Consider the following 26,105-nt stretch of genomic DNA (forward strand, 5'->3'; position numbering starts at 1 on the left):
CCTTTCGAGTACTTCTTCCTCTTTGGGATGTATATATCTTGTGCCTTCCGAATTGCTTCCAGAATTTCCAGCCATTGCTGCTCTGCCATCATCCTTGCCAGTGTTCTTTTCCAATCAATTCTGGCCAACTCCTTTCTCATGCCTCTGTAATTCCCTTTACTCCACAGTAATACTGATACATCTGACTTTAGCTTCTCCTTCTCAAATTTCATCGTGACTTTGATCATATTTTGACGACTTCCCCTACGGGTTCTTTTACGTTAAGGTCTCAAATCAATTCTGGTTCTTTGCAGAACACCCAGTCTAGAACAGATCAACCATAAGCTGCTCTAAAAAGCCATCTTGTAGGCTCTCTAGAAATTCCCCTGCTGGAATCCAGCAACAACCAGATTTTCCCAATTTACCTGCATATTGAATTCCCCCCCTCCCAACTATCATGACATTGCCATTTTGGCATGCATTTTCTAACTCACGTTATAATTTTTAGGCCACATCCTTACTACTATTTGGGGGTCTATATACAACTGCCATCAGGGTCTTTTTACCCTTGAAGTTCCTTAGGTCTATGCACAATGATTCAATGCCTTTCAACCCTACATCAGCTCTTTCTAATGAATTTACTTACTTTTTTAAACCAACAGAGCAACGCCGCCCCTCTGTCTGTCCTTTCAATACAATGTGCAATTAAGCTCCCAGCTATAATCTTCTTTCTGCCATGATTCAGTGATGCCTACCAAATCATACCTACCAATCTGCTAATGCAAGTTCATCTACCTTATTCTGTAGACTGCGTGCATTCAAATATAACACTTTAAGTCCTGTATTCAGCCTTTTCAATTTTGTCTGCCTTTTATGTTGCAACTCATCCTTTTGACTGCAATTTTACTCTATCAACAGACTCGTCTCACTATACATTCCCTCTGTTTGTAAACATCTACTTCACCTTCAACACTGTTATCCACCTTTCCTGCGATATTCGCAGCTCGGCACACTAGTTGCACCACACTCAAACTTCTGATTCCTAACTTTGTCTGAGGTGTTACCAACATCTGCCTCCAAAACCACTCCACTAACTGTTCTAGCATTCTAGTTCTCATTCCCCCTGCAACTCTAGTTTAAACCTCACCATACAGCGTCAATAAACCCTCCCACCAGGATATTAGTCCCCCTCCAGTTCAAGTGCAAACAGTCCCTTCTGTACAAGTTCCACCTTCCGTGGAAGAGAGCTCAATGATCCAAAAATCTTATGCCCTCCCTCCTACACCAACTCCTTAGCCATGTATTAAACTATATGATCTTCCTAGTTCTGGCCTCACTAGCACGTGGCATGGGTAGCAATCCTGAGATCACAATCTTGGGGGCCTGCCCTTTAACTTAGCACCTAACTCCCTGAACTCCCTATGCAGAACCTTGTCATTCATCTTATCCATGTCACTGGTGCCTACATGACCACGACTTCTGGCTGTTGACCCTATTTGAGATATCCCAGACCCTTGCACCCAGGTCCTCGTTCTTGCACACAGAACCTCTTGTCTGTTCCCCTAACGGATCTCCTATCACCACTTCCCCACTGGGTCACAGAGGCAGGCTCAGTGCCAGAGACCTGGACCACTGTGACTTTCCTCTGAAGGTCGTGTTCCCCCGCTCCCAACGCCCAAATAATATCCAAAGTGATACACCTGTTATTAAGGGGGATGGCCAGAGGAGCACAGTGCACTGGCTCCTTAACCCCTTTCCCCTTCCTGTCACCCGGTCTCCAGTATCCTGCACTTTGGGCGTAACCACCTCTCTATATGTCCTATCTATCACCCTTTCAGCCTCCCAAATGATCTGGAGTTCATCCAGTTCCAGCTCCAACTCCTTAACATAGATTTTTAGAAGCTGCAGCTGGATGCACTTTTCATAGTTGTAGTCGTCAGGGGCACTGGAAGTCGCCCTGCCTTCCCACATCCCAAAGAGGAGCATGTAACTATCCTGCCTGGCATCCCTACTCCCCTAGCTGAGCAGGTATATAGAAGGGAAGGCAAAAGAAAACCTAACCTAGAGCTTTATATTCATATTTCTACCAGCAGCTGATTAAAATTGCAGATACTGAAATCATAAACCACTGAGAATATCAACATAAATGAGAACCAGATTTGTGAAAGTGCTTAAGCTTTCTACTGATCTAAATACTTCTATTCCCCAACGGAAAATCAATTTCACCTTCATTTTTCGTTGATGAATGCCTTTATCATCTTTCTGAAGAACTTGTTTCCGTAGTTCTTTATTTTCTTTCTCTAGACGTTCAAGGATCCGTTGGTATTTTAACTATGGAAAAGAAAATGGCAAAAGAAAATAATAATTGCTTTTCTTTATGAAGTCAGATTTCATTTGAAAGCATGTTCATTCTTTTGTAACTATATAACTGTAAGATAATGAACAATGACATAAACACACAATACAGTTTATGTCATTCCAAAGCCACAAATTGAATCAATTTTCCATAAATAAAATGATGAGCAATAATCACTTTCAATGAATGTGAGTTCAGTACTCATTCACATAGTGCAAGTATATACACCATATTTGTCTGTATGTTTGTCGACGATGTTTATGTGGTTGGTCCAGTCAACGGTGACCTGAAACATTTTCATAATGTGGGCAGGTAATGCCATCATATAACAATAGTGATAGATATTTCATGGAAATATTTTGTCCCTGAAAGTGATACTGTTCTGGCTGTCTTAAGGTTTGTAAATATAACATTGGTACATTGAAATGACTTTCTCAATAATTGTGAAATTCTCTCGGCATTATGCTTTGTGGCATTAACTATCCTCTAATATTAAGCTTTAAAAGACTGGATTTTGTTGTTAAAAGCCAACAATTCAATACTGAGTAGTTGCAATTTCTCAGCACTAGACCAGTGGGTATCAGGACTCTTGCCATATCTAAAAATTGTTGGTGGAGTTTCACTAGCAATCTCTAGGCTGCATGCGACCACTGGACATCCCAGGGCCTTACAGAAGTTGCTCAGTATTTATGAGAGGTACTTGTGTTTGGAATTTTGGCTAAATTAGCCTAGGGATTAAGCCAGCAAGTCCATTCATTTTAATGAGTACTGCATGACTATAAGCTAAAGTAAGGCCATCTAAAATAATTATTATTAAATAATAATTATTAAATAATTAAAAGAATTAAAAGTAACTAAAATGCTTTAGTTGACTTTATTGTGAAAACGCAGTTTTAAATTTATTAGCCATTTAGGGATTTTTAAATGCTTTTCAGAGCCAGGGATATTTACAACAACTGCAGAAGCTAAAGATGGGAAGAGCCTCACGAATTGTAAACTGTGTAGTTATTGTTCTGGCCAACTTATTTATTAAAGATTGAGACTCTGCTGCTACTCAGGGTCACAAGGGAGACAAAATCATCATTCCAAATCCAGCACAGGCACTTGTGGAGAAGTGGAAAAGTGAGAGGTTACTGCAGAATTCAGGATAATCAGGGTTAATCGTATGCATTCTCAAGAGAGAAAGGGAAGATGTACCATAGATTTTTTTTAAAAAGCTCAGAATACCAATAATCTAAAGCAACATATGATCAAAACAACAAATCCTTAAAGACAGAGCAGATTTCAAAGAACTAGGAGTTCTTCGTTTCTAAATGTCTGTAGATTTGATTTAAAATGGCATACAGTGAAGCTTAAAAGAAACCGAGCTCTCAATATTTTAATAGCTTGTTTTACGAAGCTGGGTGGCAGTGTTAGCTGTGAGGAGGATGCTAAGAGGATGCAGGGTGACTTGGATAGGTTGGGTGAGTGGGCAAATTCATGGCAGATGCAATTTAATGTGGATAAATGTGAAGTTATCCACTTTGGTGGCAAAAATAGGAAAACAGATTATTATCTGAATGGTGGCCGATTAGGAAAAGGGGAGGTGCAACGAGACCTGGGTGTCATTATACACCAGTCATTGAAGGTGGGCGTGCAGGTACAACAGATGGTGAAAAAGGCGAATGGTATGCTGGCATTCATAGCAAGAGGATTCGAGTACAGGAGCAGGGAGGTACTACTGCAGTTGTACAAGGCCTTGGTGAGACCACACCTGGAGTATTGTGTGCAGTTTTGGTCCCCTAATCTGAGGAAAGACATCCTTGCCATAGAGGGAGTACAGAGAAGGTTCAACAGATTGATTCCTGGGATGGCAGGACTTTCATATGAAGAAAGACTGGATGAACTGGGCTTGTACTCGTTGGAATTTAGAAGATTGAGGGGGGATCTGATTGAAACGTATAAGATCCTAAAGGGATTGGACAGGCTAGATGCAGGAAGATTGTTCCCGATGTTGGGGAAGTCCAGAACGAGGGGTCACAGTTTGAGGATAGAGGGGAAGCCTTTTAGGACCGAGATTAGGAAAAACTTCTTCACACAGAGAGTGGTGAATCTGTGGAATTCTCTGCCACAGGAAACAGTTGAGGCCAGTTCATTGGCTATATTTAAGAGGGAGTTAGATATGGCCCTTGTGGCTACGGGGGTCAGGGGGTATGGAGGGAAGGCTGGGGCGGTGTTCTGAGTTGGATGATCAGCCATGATCATAATAAATGGCGGTGCAGGCTCGAAGGGCCGAATGGCCTACTCCTGCACCTATTTTCTATGTTTCTATGTTTAATTCATTAATTGGGACATTGGTATTCTTGTCCTTCAGAAAACAATGGTGCAATGTGTTTATTACTGGCTGTAAGTTGTATGCAGTGCCGTTTAGTAGTTCTAGGGCAATGAATGAAAGACAATATTATTTCAAAGTTAGAATAACTTGTTACTTGGTGCTTGTGCTCCCCAGCACTAGCTGCTTTGTCTTTCTAGGTGACATAGGCCACAAATTGCGGTGTGGTTGAAAATGTCTTGGTAAGCCACTGCACCACTGTATATCCCGTTGGTGGTACAACTGCAGTATAACCACATAACAATTACAGCACGGAAACAGGCCATCTCAGCCCTTCTAGTCCGCGCCGAACTCTTACTCTCACCTAGTCCGACAGTATCAATACTGTCGGATAACTGGAGGCAGAACTTAGTATCACATCAGATAAAAAGGCATGTTTTGGTTTCCTACATTTTGTCCAAATCTAAAGCTCACAGCACAAGTGACATCTAGGATGCATTCATTTTCCTGACCTGAGTGCGCAGAAGCTCTTCTTGCAGTTGTTCAGCTTTGTCCTTGTCTGATATCTGAACAAAAAGAGAAGGAAATGAAATGTTGAAAAAGATTATTACATTATAGTAAAATTAAGCTAGAAATTTGACTGCTTGGAAATAACTTAACAGTCAATGAAATTACTCTTTTCATATAACATTCTAGATTCAGGTGCAGTTACATCAAATCACAAACTTGGTAAAATTTCACATAAATGACATTATAATTAAATTCAAACTCTACTACAACCACTATATATTATAATCTCATTTATTTCTTTGTAAAACGAATGAACTGACATAAAATAAATAGACTGAAAATTAATCAGAGACCTATTATTTTCAGACCCAAGCTCTTCCCTGGATTTCACTAAGATCAAAGGCCAACAATAAGGATATTAGGTACTTACAGTTGGTTATAATGAAGTTTGTATCTAATAATAAATTATACAGTTATTGAAAGTTGTAATTAATAATTATTAGTATATAATTAGTTGAGAAATAATCAACATAGATATTCATGCCGCCATCATGCACAAAATGAACATTAAGGATAACCTACAGAACCCATCTGATTTTAATAGTAATAAAGACTGCGAAGATTTTATAACAGGAATTTAATTTTGATACAGTAACTTCACAGCTGGGGACAAGCTGCAAATCTCTTTTATATCCTTAAATTATATCAGAATCTGAATCAGGTTTATACTACTGGCATATGTTGTGAAATTTGTTGCTTTGCGGCAGCAGTACATTGCCATACATAATAATGTCTATAAATTACAATAAGAAATATTTAAAAAATTAATTTAAATAAGTAGTGCAAAAAGAGAGGAAAAAATAGTGAGGTAATTTTCATGGGTTCATTGACCATTCAGAAATCTGATAGCAAAGGGAAGTTAGTCCTGACAAAGGGTCTCGGCCTGAAACGTCGACTGCACCTCTTCCTACAGATGCTGCTTGGCCTGCTGCATTCACCAGCAACTTTGATGTGTGTTGCTTGAATTTCCAGCATCTGCAGAATTCCTGTTGTTAGCAAAGGGAAGAAGCTGTTCCTGAAACGTTGAGTGTATGTCTTCAGGCTCCTGTACCTCCTCCTTGATATTAGCAATGAAAAGTGAGCAGGTCGTGGATGATGGGTTCCCTAACGATGAATGCTGCCTTTTTGAGGCATCGCCTATTGAAGGTGTCCTCGATGTAGGGGAGGCTAGTGTCCATGATGGAGCTGGCCGAGTTTACAATTTTCTGCATCTTTTTCCAATTCCGGTCAGTGGGCTCTCCATACCAGATGGTGATGCAATCAGTAAAATGCTCTCCATGGTACATCTGTTGGAGTTTGCGAGTATTTTTGGGGACATACTGATTCTCCTCAAACTCCTAATGAAATCTAGCCACTGTCATGCATTCTTTGTAGTTGCATTGATATGTTTGGCCCTGGGTACCAAATCCTTAAAAAATATTGGTATTCAGGAACTTGAAACTGCTCACTCTTTCCACTGCTGATTGCGTGATGAGGACTGGTATATGTTCCCTGTCCTGAAGTTCAAAATCAGTTCCTTGGTCTTACTGATGTTGAGTGCAAGGTTGTTGTTGTGATACCACTCAACCAGCTGATCTATCTTGCTCCTGTATGCCTCCTCTTCACTATCTGAAATTCTGCCAACAATAGTTCTGTCATTGGCAAATTTATAGTTGATGTTTGTGTTGTGCCTAGCCACACAATTGTGGGTGTAGAGAGAGTAGAGCAGTGAGTTGTGCACGTATTCTTGAGGTGCGTCCATGTTGATTGTCAGAGAGGAGACTTTTTTTGGATCTGTACAGACTGGCTTCCCAGTAAGATATGTCAAGGATCCAGTTGTGGAGGGAGATACAGAGCCCCAGGTTTTGGAGCTTATTCATTAGAACTGTAGATATGATTGTGTAGAACACTTAGCTGTAATCTATAAAGAGCAGCCTGACATAGGTCCAGGTGATCCAAGGCCAAAGGGGGAGCCAGTGAGATGCATCCATTGCGGATCTATTGGGGTGATAGGCAAATTACAAAGGTCCAGATCCTTGCATAGACAGGACCAACCTCTCAAAGCACTGCATCACAGCAGACGTGAGTGCCTTTGGGCAATAATCTTTGAAATAGCTCACCCTGCTCTTTTTGGACAATGGTACAATTGTCGCTCTTTTCAAGTGGGTGTGAACCTCCAACTGCAGCAGTGACAGATTGAAGATGTTCCTGAACATTCCTGCCAGTTGGCTGAAACGGTTTTACAGAACCCTACCAGGTACACCATCACGGCATGATCCCTTGCGAGAGTTCAATCCTCTTGAAAGATGATCAGACTTCGGCCTCAGAGATAGAGATCACAGGGTCACCAAATCCTGCAGGGATTTGCACAAGTGTAGTTCTATGCTCTCATTCAAAGCGTGCATAGAAGGCATTGAGCTCATCTGGAAGTGAAGCGTCACAACCATTCAGGATGACAGATTTCAGTTTGTAGGAAGTACACCCTACCCTCGTTATATGCAGGGGATACGTTCCTCAAAGTCGACGCATAATGTGAAAATGCATAATGTGAATAATTATTTAAATGGAGAAAATAGGGATGCATTCTGGACGGCTTCCTAAATATGTTTTATCTGTAATTTATTCACATTTTCATACCAATATGACACAAAAGCAGTACCACAAGGCAACATTCGTATTATATTTCATCAAATTAAGGTAATATTCAATGTAATAAATCATAGAAAGTTAACATACTAGGGTGTACAGTACTCACCAACAGTGGCAGGTGTGTTTGCTCCGGGAGATCAGTGGTTGTGCAGTGGTGTCAGGCAGCTTTACATGGATGAGGTGGATAGTTGTGTGTTGTCAGGATCATCAAGGACAGCAAGGGGTGAAGGAAGACTCACAGAGCTCTCAGAACTACCGGCAGTAGATGACTCCGGTTTGAAGAAAGTGGTGAGAAAAGGACAGCAAGGGGTGAAGGAAGACTCACAGAGCTCTCAGAACTGCCAGCAGCAGATGACTCCAGTTTGAAGAAAGTGGTGAGGGTTGTTTGCTTCGCAGCATTTTGTTTTTCAGCATACATTTGCTTGTAGTGAAGAAGGCTTGACTGCAGGAAAACGACTGAAATGCTGACTCATTTCTAAACTTGGGTCCATGTCCATTGCCATTTGTGCCAAGTGTTCCGCAGCCTTAAAAAATTCTGCCAGTTGCTTCACCATAAAATCCTTCACCTGCAACTCCACACTTTTTTCATCGTTATCACCTTCAGTCTGAGTTAAACGCAGAAGGTCATCCACACTTAATTCTTCATCATGAGAATCCAGGAGCTCTACTACGTCAGCAGTCTCGAGATCTGAGAATCCTTCCCCACCAATTTTACCGCCCAGGTCTACACAATCCTGGACAGCTGCGGTGAAGGCAGGAAACCCCTTGAGGGTGTGCACACACTCCACCCAAATTGATTTCCACGCTCCATGGAGAAGCTTCGTACTCAAACCCTTAAAAGCACGGAAGTTTAGTGAATGGTAAACTAAGAGAGGCTTCATTTTACAGTCTCCTTCGGCACTGGAACAGATAAACAAAGTCATCTATCCTTTGCTGCCTGGAAACCTGACGCAGTTTTTTCATCCATACTCATGTAAAAGCGTTTCAGCATACGCTTCCAAAAAAGCCCGGTCTCGTCTGCATTAAACACCTGCTTTGGTGTGATGCCTAACTCAGCTATCATAGCCTGCAACTGCACAGGGTAGCATCCCAGAGCTGTGTTACCTTCACCTGACGCTGCCCTGTTTATAATTTCCAATTTTCTTTCAAGTGTTAAGACAGTTCTCTGCCACTTGACTGATGGCCCAGGACTTGATATCAGACACTTAGGAGGCATAGCTAAATATTTCAAGCACAAAATCACTGCATCGTAGGTAAAAACAACAAAAGTTTAAGAGCGCAAGATCACACATCCATACATTGCCAAAACCAATGCGAGACTGGCGGGAGTGGGACTGTGAGGCATGCGTACATGACTTGTATTGACGGGAAAGCAGTGCTCCTCGCATAACCGCGAGTTTTGGACGCATATAAGGAGAAGTTGGTAGAAATAGGTTCCTCGCATAACTGTGAATCCACATTGTCTGAAGACGCATATAATGAGGATAGGGTGTAATGACTTTCAAACCCTGCCAGAGCTGGCATACATCTGAAACGTCTCTAACCTCAATCAGAATTGTATTATCACTTTCAAAATGCAGGTCGTACCTGGTTTTCTTGTATAGTTTGGATCACTGGTGTTGAATCACAGATTCAATACTGATGATCCAAAACTATACAAGTATCTCCTGGTTCATCAATGGCTTTTGGTTCGAGTATGTCTGGTAGGTTTTCAAAGGCACATTCTTATCTACATATGTCTGGATGAAGTCAGTGCCAACTGTGGTGTATTCATTCAGACTCTCTAAGAAGAATCTGTGAAGAGTATCCAGCCCACTGACTCAAAACATTCCTGTAAGCTCTCCTCCACCTCCCTTGACATTCTTGGTCTTCAGCACTGGTGCTGCAGTTTTTTAAAGTCTCTGCCTAAATATCGGGAATAGAAGTACAGCCAGGTGATGGGACTTTCCAAAGTATGGGTGTGGGGTGGGACGGTAAACATCCTTGATGGTGGTGATTCAGTGGTCAAGTGTGTTGGCTCCACAGGTGATATGTTGGTGGTAGTAGTTCAGTAAATTCTTCAAGCTGGACAGTTTGAAATCTGTCACAATGATAGGGAAGACCCCAGAGACAGCAGTTTCATGCCTACTGATTACATTCCTTAACTTCTATTGTGCCTGCCTGTCTGGGACATTTCTTTTGCAACCGCAAGACTAAGTGGACATTGATTGCCGTAGGCCTGCTTCCCTTGTATGGTGGCGAGGCATCAGTGTGCCTCAGTTGTAACTAGGTCTATGCCTCAATGCTCGGGCTTGCATTGTAGAGTGGAATCCTGCCCGTGCTGCCCTCCAGTAGTGGATTGGTGGAATTACAGGCTGGACTGACAAGAACCATCAATCTGCAGGATTTGTTTCTCAGGAACTTGGTCTAAAAATTTATTTCCTTCTGTGATGCTGTTCTTTTTTTTTCCTTTCTTGTTATTTTGAATGCGCATATATGTTTTTGCACCTTGGCCCCAGAGTCACGCTGTCTCATTTGGCTGTATCCACATATGCTTTGAATGACAATTAAACTTCATTTGATTTGAGGTGGAATGTACACCACTACTAGGATGATGGCGGGAAACTCCCTCGATACATAAAATGGACATTTGACTCTAAGTGTTTGGTTGGGAGAGTAAGAATGAGACAGAACTGCCAAGTTTGTGCACAACAATGAGTTAATCATAAAGCATGCTCCACCTCCTTTGCCTTTAAAAGATCGAGCTGTCCTGTCTTTGCGGAGAATGTGAAGCCTTCAGGCTGCAACATTGCATCTGAAATTGCAGATGTGAGCCACATTTCCGTTAAAGAAAGTACACAGCAGTCCCTGATATCTCTCTGGCACAGCAATCTTGCTTTGTCTTCATTTTTATTTTCCAGAGACTGTATATTTGCCAGCTGGATAGTTATGTCCTTTTTTTGTCATATTCTAATATCTTGTTATATAGGATAATGTGTGTGTTTTGAAAATTGAAGTCTAAGACCATTTCAATTTCATATTAAGCTTGAATATTATTATCACTAAGCATACAAATTATTCTTTACAATATGATGTAAGGATATGACAGAAAAAGGATAAAACACAAGACACTGAAATTTTAAGTACAAAACTAAAAATTAACATTCTGCTAGGAATGAACTGATACTAATTATTTATAAGTTATTCAATAGGCACAACACATGCATATTTATTTGAATGCCTACTGAAACTGTAGATTAGGAGAGAGTAAGAAATTAGTTCAGATTACCAGTCTGTGCGCAACATATACACCTTTAAAGAAATCCATGCACTACTAAAAATTATCTTTCACTTCCCGACACACCAACCTAAGACTTTCAGATGCTTTAAACTGCTTTTAAAGAATTCCACAACAACAGGAATAGGAAGTTATATTAATCTCCTTGTTCCAGCACTCTGCACAAACCCACACATGTTAAAAGATCTCTCAAAGCTACTTGACAACAAATGGCCTCTTACTGCTGTGGTCAATATCCCCATTTTACAAGATAAAATTTCACTATTTAATTATGCAAATCATCTATAAGTGTACATATAAGATTGTAAATATTATCTAAGATTTAAGATGCATGATGGTTAAATTTCTGAGAATCTGCAGCTCAGAAATTTGGTCTAGCTTGTCAAGATGGAGCAGCTCATGTGTTACACTCTTCACCTATGCAACAGCTTTTAATCCTTACTGAAATACTCTTCTATTTATTTTAGTTTATATAAATGCAAACTAATTTAACAAATGGACACCCTTTAGAAAGGAAGACAAGTTACTAATTAAAAAAAACCTAAACTGTGGTTAGAAATAATTTTCTCCCAATTTTGTCCCAAAGATAAATGGCCTGCACATAAAACACCATGAAGCATTACAATATATTATCCAAAAAAACATTAATTTCTCATTTTTGATATCAGTTGCAACTTCTGTGCCATTTCAAATCTAGCAGATAAACTTCATCCACACATTCACTATCATGTCAATCAAAAAGGGACCTATCTGGAAAGAATAATCAAGTACATATAATTAGTGATATTGATGATAAATTTTATGCATACAATTCCTGAAAATCCAAAATAGTTAGAATTGTTTGCATATATTTATAACTCATTTCCAATGTCTGCAAATGTTTCAACTTTGAATAAGCAATCATAGTATTTCCTTTAATGTGTAACACCATGAGCAATTCAAATATGTACAACACCCTTGAACAAAGCCAGTGCCAAGCAACCATGTCTGGGTTATCTGAAAGGATAGTTCAATCTATCACCTTTCGTTTCTGTTGGGAGGAGCCAGAGCTTAATTGTTCGGCGACCCTGCGTGCTGCTTCTTCATGCTCCTGGATTTGCTGCTGGATTAGAATCAGTTCCCCAAGCACACCCTGCCATGAGTTTTCAATGGGCAAAAGGAAGCAGGGAGGAAAATTAAAAAAAAAACATAAAACACAACATAAAAGACAAATGAACACATAAAACGACTAGGAAAGTATGTACTGCTTAATGAATAGAGGACTGCTGCATTTGGCACCATGAATAAGGAGCAAATGAGTTCAGCAAAACCTGTTTGTAATATAGGCACAAGTTAAAACAGTCACTGAAAGTCATGTAATCCAAAGTATTCCAGTCCTTAAATGATGCATAATTTAAATAACATCTGTATAATAAAAACACCAATGATCTTGGACTACACCATCACTTACACAGATGTCATTATGACTGCAGAACAAATATAACTGCCGCAAACGTAAAAAAAAAAGTAGCTACACTGTTTTCTAACATATTGCAAAATTCTCTTTCCAATAAACATACAGTAAATCAAGAGTTCTGAAAGCAATTATAAAATTTTCTAATGAGAGTTAACCATTACATTATACCATACATTTAATGGCTTTTGTCTCCAAGAGTGATCCTCATTTTGCGTAGTTAATGTAGCTCTGAATCTTCTCACCTCTCAGTACTATATTCATTTTGTTTTCAATACTATTCTCACAATTTCCCAATCCAACCAATTTCTAACCCTCTGAGCTGCATTTTCCAGCCATGAATTTGGACATTGCTAAGCACCCTGTTGCCTTTTGTGCTGGCATTGAGAGGGTTCACAGACAGTTCACAGGAATGATTCTGGAAATGTAAGGGTTAATGTGGAGCGTTGACTAGCTCTAGGCCTGTACTCCCTGCAGTTTAGAAGAATGAGGGGGGAAATCTCATTCAAGCTTATCGAATACTAAAATGTCTAGACAGTGTGGATGTGGACAGGATGCTTCCTATTGTGGATGAGTCTAGGACCAGAGGGCACAACCTCAGAATAGTGGGACAGCTATTTAATACAGAGATAAAGAGGAATTTCGTTAGCCAGAGGGTGGTGAATCTATGGAATTCATTGCCACGGTTGGCTCTAGAGGCCAAGTCATTGAGTATATTAAAGCAGAGGCTGATAGTTTCTTTATTAGGGCATCAAAGATTAGAGGGAAGACAGGAGACTGGGGTTGAGAGGGATAATAATCAGCCATGATGGAATGGCAGAGCAGATGCAATAGGCCAAATGACATAATTCTGCTCCTATATCTTATTACGGTCTTTTATCAGCATAAGTGGACCACCTTAAACTTATTAATTATCATCAAAATAAATGAAGGTACGTTTAGCACAGGTAAATGTGGTTGAATACCAATATATTTCAATCATTGCACAAAAATATCCACATCCCAATCAGATATGTATTTCAATTTAGTATCTAAACAGTTTATTTCTTAATTTATTTCTCAAAACAGGATTAACTTCATTGTGTGAACTGGTTGTCTATGTGGCAAAAGTAAAGGAGTAAAATTAATTTACAGAATTACAGCGTTTCTTCATACTGTACACTGTTGGTGAGACAATCTTCCCCATCCCCAGAAAAGTTCCACATATACCTAAAACAGAAATACTTCACGGAAATAGATAAAACAATTCAGGTTGAGTAAGAGTTCTATTACCAACACATCTTCTACAATTATAATAAAATTTAAAAATTGGCAATTTGAAGCATCAATAATTTTCAATTTGTTTCAATCAATCCTTTATTACTTAATATAACCCAAATTCAAGCTTCAATTATCTACAAACGTACATTGAAGTAAGTAGCTTAATGCACTAATTTATTCCAAACTTGCCTTTTTATATTGCTTCCCATTACTGTCGAACCCTTGAGAATCGGATGCTTTCATAGCAGTAGAATTTTCTGTAGAATCTGGAACAGTCAAAAAAAAGAACTAATTTAGTTTCCAAAAAACCCGTTAGGATGTTGAGAGCAAATCTGGGACATCAGTGTTTTTGATAGAATTTGTAAGCTTCGGTGTGTTCACATCTTTGTTTCTCTTGGAACTTTGGTGGTTTTGGAGATGGTGTTGAAGAACTGATTGTGAGCGCCACCTGTGCACTGTGCACCAGGTGGTGGAGTAAGTGAATGTTTCAAATAGATAGCTGGGTACCAATGAAGCACACTCTTTTCATTTTGATATAGCTGTACTCAAACAGACAAGTTAAACATATTCTACTACAGTCCTAACTTGAGGCCCCATGTCACAGAATACACAGCTGCTGACTAACTCTAGCTGCCACAGTATTTAAGTGGTGAATTCAGTTAAATTACGGACCATTGCTGATCTCTTAGATATTGCTAATTAGGGGATTTAATAATGAGAATGTCAATGAATATCAAAGGAAGGTGGTTAGACTCTCGAGAAGAGTTGGTCTCTATCTTGTATCTGGGTAAGGTGGCATTTAAGTGACATGAATATTACTTGCCACTTACTAGCTTATTACTTACTAGCTGAAGCTTGAAGATTGTCTAGGTCTCATTGCAGACGTCCGCTTACTGCAGGAGATTTGGAAATAGAACTAAGTGTTGCAAATATCCACACTTCTGGACGTGATGAAGGAAAGGTAATTGATGAAGCAACTTAAGATGGCTGCGCAGGGAACTGAGAAAATCCTTTCTAAATCTGAGACAGCTAGCTTTCAGCAGTTATGATTATATTTGAATGTACAAAGAGCAACTAGTTTCTTTCCAATTCCCAGTTAACTGGAATTCTCCTGGGGACCCTTGATCCCACGTTCTGCCTTGATGACTCACCTCTGAAATTCAGCTTTCTTATCCATAATTAGACCTGGGCTATAATGATTCCTGGAGATGAATGCAACCCAAATTGAACTTTAGTGATCAATTACCCATCTACTGCTCATGTACATTTGATTAGTCCATGGTCCTTTCCATCAATGTACTAATGCAAAAATATGTGAAATGGGCAATTACCCTGATTGGATTTGTGAATAACACAGGCAGGCAATTTTTCATTACAAAATGGAATTCCGTGCAAAACAATAATTTATTTATATATAGACCCCTATTATAAACGTAATGATGTTTAATCATGTTAGTAATTTGGTGTCTTTGCTACATAGTTTTGAGACAAGGTTATGCACAGGTACAGTCCTTATTCCCTTGGTTAATCCCTCTCTGCTCTATTTGTATTCTAATTTTTCTTTCTGAAACAAACTTATATGTCTACACCAAAACAGGAGTAAATATTTTTACACTGTAAAAGCAGATGACAATTGGATCATGAATGAGCTTAATATGAATAAATTACTATGTTTAATGCCAAATAAAACATTCCATTTTTTTTTGTTGAAGTCAAAGGAGGTAAATTTCTGAGTCATTAAACTTTCAGTCAGTTTAGAAGTAATGTTCATGTCAAGGATTTATAGCACACACTGTGTTTGAAAAACATATCTCTTATAAGAAGGAAACAATAAAATAACTGTTGTTAAGTGCAGTAAAACCTCATTAATTAATAGAATTTTGCAGGTTTTCTTTCCTCTCTGATGGCACTTCATGGAGAAGATAAAGGCTAAATTTCACAATTTAATGTGCAAAGATTCAAAAGTGATTTTTAACTGTAATATGTGCCAAATGACCTATAACTACCCTAAGAGAAACTTTTATCAGTGCCAGTATTAACAAATGAAACTTTTAGTAATCAGTTTTAGTAGCCAATAAAACAAAAATGGCCTTCAATGCATGGTATTCCAATTAAGGTAAATGATATCAGGGTTATTTTTTAAACTAAGTTGACAGGTTAAATGACAACAAAAGGGATTTACACACCTAACAACAGAAGTAGATCAGAGACTCCTTTGACTTCATTATACAAACTTTCACCTGTAAAAAGTCAGCAAAATGTAAACACATACATAAACCAAACCTTTAAAATGTCTGCTCCAATGCACACCTTGACTAAAAGCACAACTCCTAAATTTGACATTAAAACAACTTAATCAAAACTTTAAATGCTACATTGTATGGACTATTTTTCAATCATTTTATAAAAAAGGTGTGCAAAAGAATTTTCCAGTCACCTTCTTTGAGATCAATCTATTCTTCTTCATGTGGTTATACTGGGTTTGCTATATGAATACATCTATATTGTTTTTAGCAGCAGCCATTAAAAATATGTGCACCCACATTCACATAGGTTTAAGGAAAAGCTTAAGATCAGTGTAAACTTCTATCAGCAGAATGCTCAATAGTTTAAAAATACTCGAACACCAAGTGTTTCTGGTACATAACATGGCAGATCCACGATACAAATTTACAATGTTGTATTTAATAGAAATAGATTTACCAAACAGTATTATGATAAGTTACAATAACTAATCACAATTGTTATTGCAAACTATATCATTAGATCTAGCCTGCTGGGCAAGGACTACTGAAAAAGTTGAAATGTACTTTGGAAAGAACAGAATGCAGAACCAAAAGGGGTTATTGACTCAGGAAATTAGAGACATCTAGTGGAATGAAGTGTCTCAGTTCAGAAGGTAAAAACAAGAGTCAGAACTTTATTTAGAAGAAATAAGGGAAAAGGATAGAGGCTTGTGCACTAATTTCTTAAGTAAAGGAAATCTACTGTTTACGGTCATTAGAAAATCAATCAACAGGAAGTCTGGCCATGTACAGCAGGTTTTGAGATTGAAGACTAACTAACAGAGATTGAGAGTGCAGTGGATATATACTGTTCGCAATGTAGTCAGAATCAGTAAAACCTAATGCATGGATAGCAATTTAACAGTTGGAGAATACCCAATTACAGAACATTACTCATTAAAGATCTACCATTCAAAAGGCATTACCATTACTGGGTAATCTCAAATATAGCTGATATTTGGTAGTTGCCTCTGGTGAAAATGTGAGAAACCAAACCATGCAAACATCGAAAGTGAAGAGGTTGTGGAGACAGCATTGGGTCAACCATAACCTGCATTATGGTTGAATGCAGACCGAATGCCGATGCATTTGGTAACAAAGTGAATTTAGTTAGCAGAGATGAGAAACCATAAAATACAGATTGACTGCGCCATCAACTGGTGCTTTCTGGGGATTTGTCTTACATCTTTAAAAGAATCAATGCAATTGCATCTGAGGAAAATGTAATATCAGTTGAAGAAGCAAGGAAAGGTAATTGACTATCCTGCAAGTGAAAATATATAATCAGACAAATAATCTGTTAATGATGAAGGAACCAAGCAGCAATTTTAAACTGGATACTTAGATCCGATCTCTGCACAAATGAGTTCAAGGCAAAATGTACAACTACAGACAAAACTACTAACTACATAGTACAACTGACATGATCTTCAATACTTCTACATCTAGCTCCCATTTCACAAATGATATACAAACCTGACACTAGGAGGCTTTTGAGATGATCCAGGCTTTCCCCAACTTTATCAAAATCCGGTAATAGCTTGGCAAGTTCTACATCATCAAAGATTTTCCTAATCTTTTCTGAAAATATAGTTAAAAACACATCAGCGTTAATACTTCAAATTTACATTCACTTTTTTTCCAGGCTTGCTTTTATCAGTTAAAAAATAACATTTGAGGAGCAGACTACACAGCCCCTCAAGCCTGTTAGCACATTTCGTAAGATCGTGGTTGAATTTCTACATAAATTTTCTATAATAATAACTTTATTTATAAAGCACATTTCATACATTAAGATGTAGGCTCAAAATACTTTACACAGATTGTGACAATAAACAAATATAGTCATAAAAATGAGACAAAATTAAAAATAAGTAGAAACAAACATTATGTAGAATAAAATGAAATTGAGTATGCCAAATTATATAAACGTAATCAACATCAACAAGAATTAAGTAATCCTATTAATAAGACAAATTTTTAAAAAGTCCTTAGAAATGTTTTGAAACATTCCACAATATTAGCTGGCCCATCTCAGTCATTAGAGGGTATTCCAGATTGTTGGTGTACCAGCAAAAGGCCTCTTCACCAGATCTTATTTGCTTGGCTCTTGAACAATAAACAAACCAGTATTCACATATCTAAGATTACGATTAGAGATGTAAGAGGATAGACACTCCAAAATATATGGAGGAGCTAGATTATTCAAAGCCTTATATACAATTAAGAGTATTCTTAAATTGATCCTAAAGAGCACAGGCAGCTGGTGTAATGATGCCAAATCCAGTGAAATGTGCTCAGATTTTTCTTTTTTTTGGTTAAGATCCTTGCTGCTGCATTTTGAACAAGCTGAAGCCAATTTATATTTTTCTTAGACAATCCTGAAAAGAGTGCATAACAGTAGTCTAATCGGCTAAAGACAAAACAAAACAAAGCAAAAACAAAATCAAAATACCCAAATCTAGATTATGCATGATTTTATTTCAGAGCTTAAAGATCTAATGATATTTGTTGCCTGAGGGGACAGAACACCTCAGGAAGGAAATTTCTTAAAATTCAATACAATACACTTGAAGCTTCACTGAAAAGCATTACAATGGACAACATCTCTAACATATGAGCAACAAATGCAAGAAACTTAACAGTTTTTTATTTCTTACTATTGCAATAACAAAAAGAAAATCTGATCAATTTCCATGCCCAAAAGGACAGTATTAGATTCAAGAGGAGTCATATGAGGCTGCTAAAAAAAGTATGAGGACTGAGAGCGGTTCAGAATTATGCAATAATGATCCAAATGATTGAATAAGAGATGAAAATTAGAATACAAAGTTAGCAAAGTTAAAAAGTATTTAGAAATAAAAAGTTAGGTGAAGACTAATCGACCTTACTTACTAATGTAGATCCCCGTCAGAAACAGAGATTTTATAATGGAGCAGAAAAAAAGCAGATCAATTAAATAAATATTTTGGTTCTAGCTTGACTGAAAAGGACACAAATAACTTCTCTAATGTAAAGGAGAAATGGAAAGAAATGAATATAATAAAGATATATCTGTAGTACTCAGAAAATTAACATAACTGAAGGCTGATGAATCCCTAGGCCTGATAAGAGTATACAAGAGGTGGCCATTATTAATAATGAGAATTAGAATCAGATTTAATATTACTGACATCTATCACAAAATTTGTTGATTTGTGGCAGAACACTGCAATAAATAACAAAAACTATCAATAACATTAAGTACATATAAAAGAAGAAACTTACATTAAGTATTGCAAAAAGGGAGGGAAAAATACTGAGATCGAGTTCGTATGTGTGTGCAGACATGTTGAACTTATCATTTTAATAATATTATGGGAACAGTTTCATACGTACAGATATCCACAAGTTGTGCTTTCATAACCCAACCTGTAACATGGTACTTAAAAAGTATCACTTGTAAACAAAGTCAACATTGACTTACTAAAGAGTATCATATTTGAAAGTCTATTGGAGATTTCCCACCCACCCGCCTCAATACACAGAACTGACAGAATACATGAGAGAGATAGATCAGAGAGAACCAGAGGACATTTTGTATTTGGATTTTCAAAAAGCCTTTGATAAAATCTCATACAAAAGGTTAGCATGCAAAATTAAAGCTTTTGTGATTCGCAATAACATATTGGCATGAATTGAAAACTGGTCAATGTACAGAAAACGTCAGAAATAAATGGTCGATGATGACTTGGGAGATAAGCAGGGTTCAATGCTTGGACTCAATGACTTAGATGAGGGAACTGAATGTAATATTCAATATTGAAAAAGAGAGGGAGAAGTTGCCTTTTAAACTCAAGAGAGAGCATGGGCCATCTCGCTGTTGATGTTTCTGTAGCAGGCAATTTCTTTTTTATGAGGCCGAGTTGCTAGCTCGACGCTCAGCCCAGCACGAATGGAAAACATGCCAGGGGAGCCGGGTGGATTCGAACTCGGGAGCCTTCACTCCGAAGTCCGACGCTGATGCCACTACGCCACCAGCCGGCATTCAATACTGAATATATCATTATTAGAATAGAATCAAGGAGAATACAAAGAGATTTAAACACATTAGGAAGATACATGGTTAATATGCAATGAGGATAAATATGAAGTTGTCCATTTTGGTAGGAAAACCGGAGCAGAGCATAATTAGTGGTAACAGACTAGGAAATATTGATGTACGATTATCACTGAAAGCAACCATATAGATATAGTTGGCAGCTAACAAAGCAAATTATATGTTACATTCATTTCAAGAGATTTTGAGAGTAGGTGGGAAAATGTCCTGGTGAGAGCACAACTGGAATGTTCCATATCATTCTCTCAATTTACTTAAGAATGAATATTTGCCATGAAGATAATGTAATTAAGATTTATCAGACTGATCCCTTTGATGTCAGAACAATTGTTTAAAGTGAGATTGGACTCACCAGACCACACAGAAATAAAAGACTGAAGATACGTACCACCAGGCTCAAGGGCAGCTTCGATCCTGCTGTTACAGGCTATAAAATGATCCCCTAGTACAATAAGACTTTCTCTTGACATCACAGTCTACCTTGTTATGGCCTTGCACTTCTTTGGCTGCCTACACTGCACTTTTTCTGTAATTATAACACTTGATTTTGTATTCTGTTATTGTTTGCCTTTGTAGTATCTCAGTGCATTGATGTAATTAAATGATCTGTATGGATGGCATGCAAAATAAAGTTCATCATTGTACCTTGGTACATGTGGCAATGATAAACTAATTTACCAACTTAGAAGACTAGAGATCATATTGAAATAAACAAAACTCTGACAGGCCTTAATGGTCTTGATAGATGGACAAGATTTTTCCTTGCTGGGTAACTTGAGTTTCAGGATGCGTGGTAAGATATTGAAGTGCAAGATAAGGAGAACTTTCTTCGCTCAGAAACAGTGAACCCAGGGAGCATTCTACCAGAGACCATGGAGACCAAGTCAGTGAAAAACAGTATTTAATAAGTTGATAGTTTTCTAGATACAAAAGGCATAAGGAACTATGGTGAGAGAGCAAGAGTATGGAGATAGTCGGTCACTATCATTCTAGACGGTGGAGAATGCAACTGTTTTTCTCTGCTTCTACACCTGTGAATAAATAGATCATTTTAATCTACATGACCAACCTTTTATCCCTAGGTTGTGACCTCCAATTATACTCATTCTAACTGTGGAAAGCAGCCTTTTATTGACACACCAAACCATATCGAGGAAGTGCGCAATTTTTGCTGAAGACTTCTGGTTACTGTGCAATCCCTTTGAAACTAAAATGGTTTCCTTTTTTAAATACGAGCACAAAATGTTAATTAAATTAATTTGTGCAGTTTGTTAAAAGCCTCAATACTGGATAACAAGTTCTACCATTTCCAGTGTACAAAACTTGGATTTTTTTTGATCTAATGAGCAAACCCCAGGAAATATTAATGTGGCAGGATAGTTCAGTTCATCATAAGAAACAACAATGGAAAGTTCAAAGCTACTAAGTTAGCCACCTGTTTAATAAGGAATGCTTAGGCAATGCACTACTGCTACCATCAAATTACGTTATTTTAACCACAAAGGGAAAAGCAAAAACAGTGTTATTAGTAATTATGACACAGTAATTACAATGACTATACCATTGCGTGAATAGCATTTTAAAATGTAACATTGTGGTTCTGGGACTTGTGAATTTAAAAACAGCTCACCAAAGTCAATATTTTCATCGAGTTTCCAGACAAAATCTGGAATTATCCACTTGTATTCTGTTAGATCTGGCATCATATCCTTCCATTGATCGTATGTCTGAGAAAAACAATCAAATTTAAAGTGTTTTGCATGGATCGTAAGAACATATGTCCATCAAGCCAGTTATACTATTTCATGCTTTAGAATTCTTGAGAGCTCTGTTATTGGTGCTTTTGGTTTTGATTATCAAAATACAATGCTCAAAATAGCCTACAAAATTTAACCATTACAAAAAATAGAACTACTGAAGTTAGCTTGATCTAGCACCAAAACACTAAGATCAATAAAAACAGTCAATAGGAATAATAACTCCAAGAATTTAGATGCAAAATTTGAACAAAATTTTACTTTCAATGTTCTGTCATACCATTAGAACTCTTAGATACAATAGCCACCAGAGTCTCAAAGTCTCCTCCTGATTATAAAAATAGCACTAGTCCATTCTAATTTTAACCAAATAATTCAATTAAAATGCTTCTGACATACCTTTTTTGCTGTGTAACCACCTCCAACTGCTGATCCTAACACAAGGTAGCGAATCTTTAGCAGTCGTGTTGCTAGTCTGGCTAGAATGAAATTTCGATAGGGATAGTATCCAACTTTCAAGGGAATTGGCCTTGATCCCTTTAAAGAAAGTCTGTTGAAAGTGGAGTATGACTGAACTTTAGAGTTGCAGTGTAGCCTGCGCAAATGAACTTGAGGGGCATTCAGGTGGCGAACAGCTCTGGACAGTAAGCAGAGTTTCCGTACAGGAAACTTCATTTTCCAACCAGTGCTTGCCAGCAAGCTAAGCCTGGAAGAGAGAAAAGTAAGTATTAGTACCATGTAAATATATTGAGTTCAATGTTGAGTTTTTGTGAAAGTGTTAAGAACTTCCCCAGATTAACTGGTGGTCACGTCTAAGAGACGGGAAAAGATACTGATGGAGAGTAAATGAAAAGATACTCCAAGAAAAAAAGAACTGAAAACTTAAGGAGAATCCTATGTACAGGATTTGACAAGAACTCATAAATGTTCATTCGGCAACTCAGTGGGATTTAAATATTAATTCCATTTCAAATTCACCTTATTTTTGAGCAGAAATTAACAAAAAAGAAATCTTTTATTTTTTTCTTCTCTGTTATTTTCTAACAAATTCAAATTCAAGCATGTGGTTATTCAACCACACACACACCTAAACAAAACAGCTTTCCTCTGCGACCAAGGTGCAAACCACAGTACATACAGTCACACACAGCAAATATAGTTAAGACCCAGCATCTAAAGTCAAAAAATAATATGAGCACAAGTCCCTGAGAGATTGAAGATTGACAGGTTAACAACAGCAAATGACTGTGGGGGGACAAAAAGTGTTAGCTTTACCTTAAAATAATTCCCTGGACTTCACAGAACAGTGAAACTTTTGATTTCCCTTTTTTTGTAAAATTGACTGTTTAAATGGATTGAATAATCAGATGGTTGAAGTAGTAAATTTAATTTGAAGTTGAATAGATAACAGAACATTGCTTGCTAAAAACTCATGGTTCTGCACTTTCAAGATTAGTTAAATGTGAATAGCTCATTGTTGCTATCTGATCTGCCCAATTGAAAACAAAATTAAGGTGGCTATTATACAATTCAAAGCATTGACAGGTTCAAATTATGAACTTTACAAGTTATGTGCTTTTGAAAATAAACTATTGCATCAACAAGAAGTTGACAATTACATTGTGTAAAATGCCATTACTTCAGTTATTAAGCACTGGAAATTGCCTAGAATATTATATATAATTTTGACTAACTTTTTAGTCTCTTTCTATCTCCTGATGAACCCATTGATTTTCTTAACAATATTTCCCTTTCTATAACTTATTTAATCATAAATTCATCCACCCTAAATCAAACTTCTTACTCAGCTCTAGCATTCTTTTTTTTAAATGTCTCAGTCCAATTGTTAAAGAGGGATGAGCAGATATACTCAATTGCCCAGTTCACTGTGCCATAGCTTTAACAGTTCACGACAAATCCAGCAAAAGACAGATGTTGTAATACCCCCAAAATCAGCAAATTGAGCAAAATAAGACAGTCATGTTAGTTTCCAGAAATAGTCCCTTTGGACATCTACAATTTCAAAATCAGTCACCAATTTGTATATGTTATCTGAATTAATTTTAAAACAAAATGGCAATTTTGAACAGTTTGTCACACATCCTGTCATTTGCTGAAATGTTGCACTTTTCTGTAATTGAACTGCTGTTCCCTAACGACACTGATGCTTCCCAGGGTTAAAATGAATGCTAAAGCATAAAAAGTGGTTGTTGCCCTTTTACAGTCATTATTTCTTCAAAGTGTGCAATAATAAACCGTAACATCCTTTCTTATATTAGTTTAAGTCAAACAATTTCACACAACCCAATGACAAAGTACATAAACCCTTTCATCAGTGGAAATCTGGTAATGAATAAGAGACCATTGTTGAACACTCACCCTCCCTGTATCTAGAACAATGGCAAATTTATCAGATCTGGGGCACAAGACAGTATTTCCAATTTTATTTGAAAGTGTAGCCAAGGTGCAAATTGCTCTCTATAAGCATTTTAAAACAACTGTCATACTTCCTATAAGGAACAGTGGATTTGTATTCAAAGGCATTGAAGTATAGTTGCCCATTTTAATGCAGCCATGTTGATGATTTAGAGGTCATACTTTGTGATGCAAGTCTTGAAAGTACCAAATTCTATTACATCATAAAACAGAATATCAATGCTTCACAGATGTGGTCTCCAGTAAGTTAACATGACTGAATAAATGATAATTAACAAAAAGAAATGCAGCTTTAGATTAAAGCCAAAGTATAAAATGATTCATTGACATTCCTTGTTTTTGTTATCATACGCCTGGACTTTAGCAAGGCAGATAATGTCATAGAGACACAGAACACAACAGCACAAAAACAGGCCCTTCGCCTCATCTAGCCTGTGCTGAACCATTAATCTCCCTAGTCCCATCGACCTGTCCCCGGACCATAGCCTTCCAAAACCCTCTCATCCACATACCTATCTAAATTTCTGTTAAATGTTAAAATCGACCCTGCATCCACCACTTGCGCTGACAGCTCCTTCCACACTCTTACCACATTGAATGAATAATTTCTCCCTCATGTTTCCCTTAAACCATGACCTCTGGTTGTAGTCCCACCCAACCTCGGCGGAAAATGTCTGTTTGCAATTACTCTATCTATACCCCTCATAATTTTGTATATCACTAACAAATCTCTTCTCAATCCTCTATGTTCTAGGGAATAAAGTCTTAATCTATTCAAACTTTCCTGGTAACTCGGGTCCTCAAAATTCCAGTAGCATTCTTTCTCTGTCCTCATTCAATCTTACTTACATCCTTACTAAAGGTAAATGAACAAAACTACACATAAATCTCCTAACTAGGCCTCAACAATGTCTTATAAAATTTCAACATAACACGCCAACTTCTGTACTTAATACTTGATTTATGAAGGCCAATATCCCAAAAGCTTTGTTTATGAGCTATCTACCTGTGCTACCAATTTCAAGGAATTACAGATCTGTAATCCCAGGTCTCTCTGTTCTACCACACTCCTGAGTGCTCTACCGCTCACTATCTAAGACCTACCCCGCTTCATCCTCCCAAAGTGCAACACATCAAACTTGTCTGCATTAATCCATCTGGTATTTTCAACCTATTTTTCCAAAGGTCCAGATCCCACTGCAAACTTTTATAGTCTTCCTTACTATCTACTATACCCCCAAATCTTAAGAGTCAACCACAGATTGCTGATCCAGTTTACCACATTATCACCCAGATCATTGATATAGATGACAAACAACAACAGACCCAGCACACTACTAGTCACAGGCCTCCAGTCAGAAAGGCAGCCATCTACAACCACTTTCTGGCTTCTTCCACAAAGCCAATTTACTAGCTCATCTTGAATGCCTAGTTACAGAAACTTCTTGACCAACCTCCCACGCAAGACCTTGTCAAAGGACACGTAGATAATATCCACTGCCTTGGCCAGATAACTTCCATGAAAAGCTGTTAAAATTGGTTAGACAGGACTTATTACGCACAAAGTCATGTTGACTATCCCTAATCAGTCTCTGTCTATCCAAATACTTATATATCCAGTCCCTTAGAATACCTTCCAATAACTTTCTTACACAATGGAACAACATTAGCTATCCTCCAATCCTCTGGTGCCT

General features: G+C 37.7%; 1 protein-coding gene across 4 annotated transcripts in view; it reads right to left on the reverse strand.

Moving 5' to 3' along the window:
• The window catches only part of opa1 (OPA1 mitochondrial dynamin like GTPase), a 142,427-nt gene that overhangs the window by 111,518 nt on the left and 4,804 nt on the right, over positions 1-26,105 (reverse strand). Inside the window, exons 2-9 of one of the 4 annotated variants that reach the window (XM_072255291.1) lie at positions 22,375-22,681; positions 21,849-21,945; positions 17,596-17,700; positions 16,021-16,074; positions 14,024-14,100; positions 12,143-12,253; positions 5,159-5,212; positions 2,206-2,310 (exon numbers count right to left, since the gene is read on the reverse strand). In XM_072255291.1, coding sequence (XP_072111392.1) covers positions 2,206-2,310; positions 5,159-5,212; positions 12,143-12,253; positions 14,024-14,100; positions 16,021-16,074; positions 17,596-17,700; positions 21,849-21,945; positions 22,375-22,650 — 879 coding nt within the window. In that variant the 5' untranslated portion in view covers positions 22,651-22,681. The remainder of the gene's footprint in view (positions 1-2,205; positions 2,311-5,158; positions 5,213-12,142; positions 12,254-14,023; positions 14,101-16,020; positions 16,075-17,595; positions 17,701-21,848; positions 21,946-22,374; positions 22,682-26,105) is intronic. The other 3 variants (XM_072255293.1, XM_072255294.1, XM_072255295.1) reach the window with 3 other exon arrangements.

The sequence above is a fragment of the Mobula birostris genome, chromosome 4 (assembly GCF_030028105.1).
Source record: "Mobula birostris isolate sMobBir1 chromosome 4, sMobBir1.hap1, whole genome shotgun sequence".
In the NCBI taxonomy this organism is placed as follows: domain Eukaryota; kingdom Metazoa; phylum Chordata; class Chondrichthyes; order Myliobatiformes; family Myliobatidae; genus Mobula; species Mobula birostris.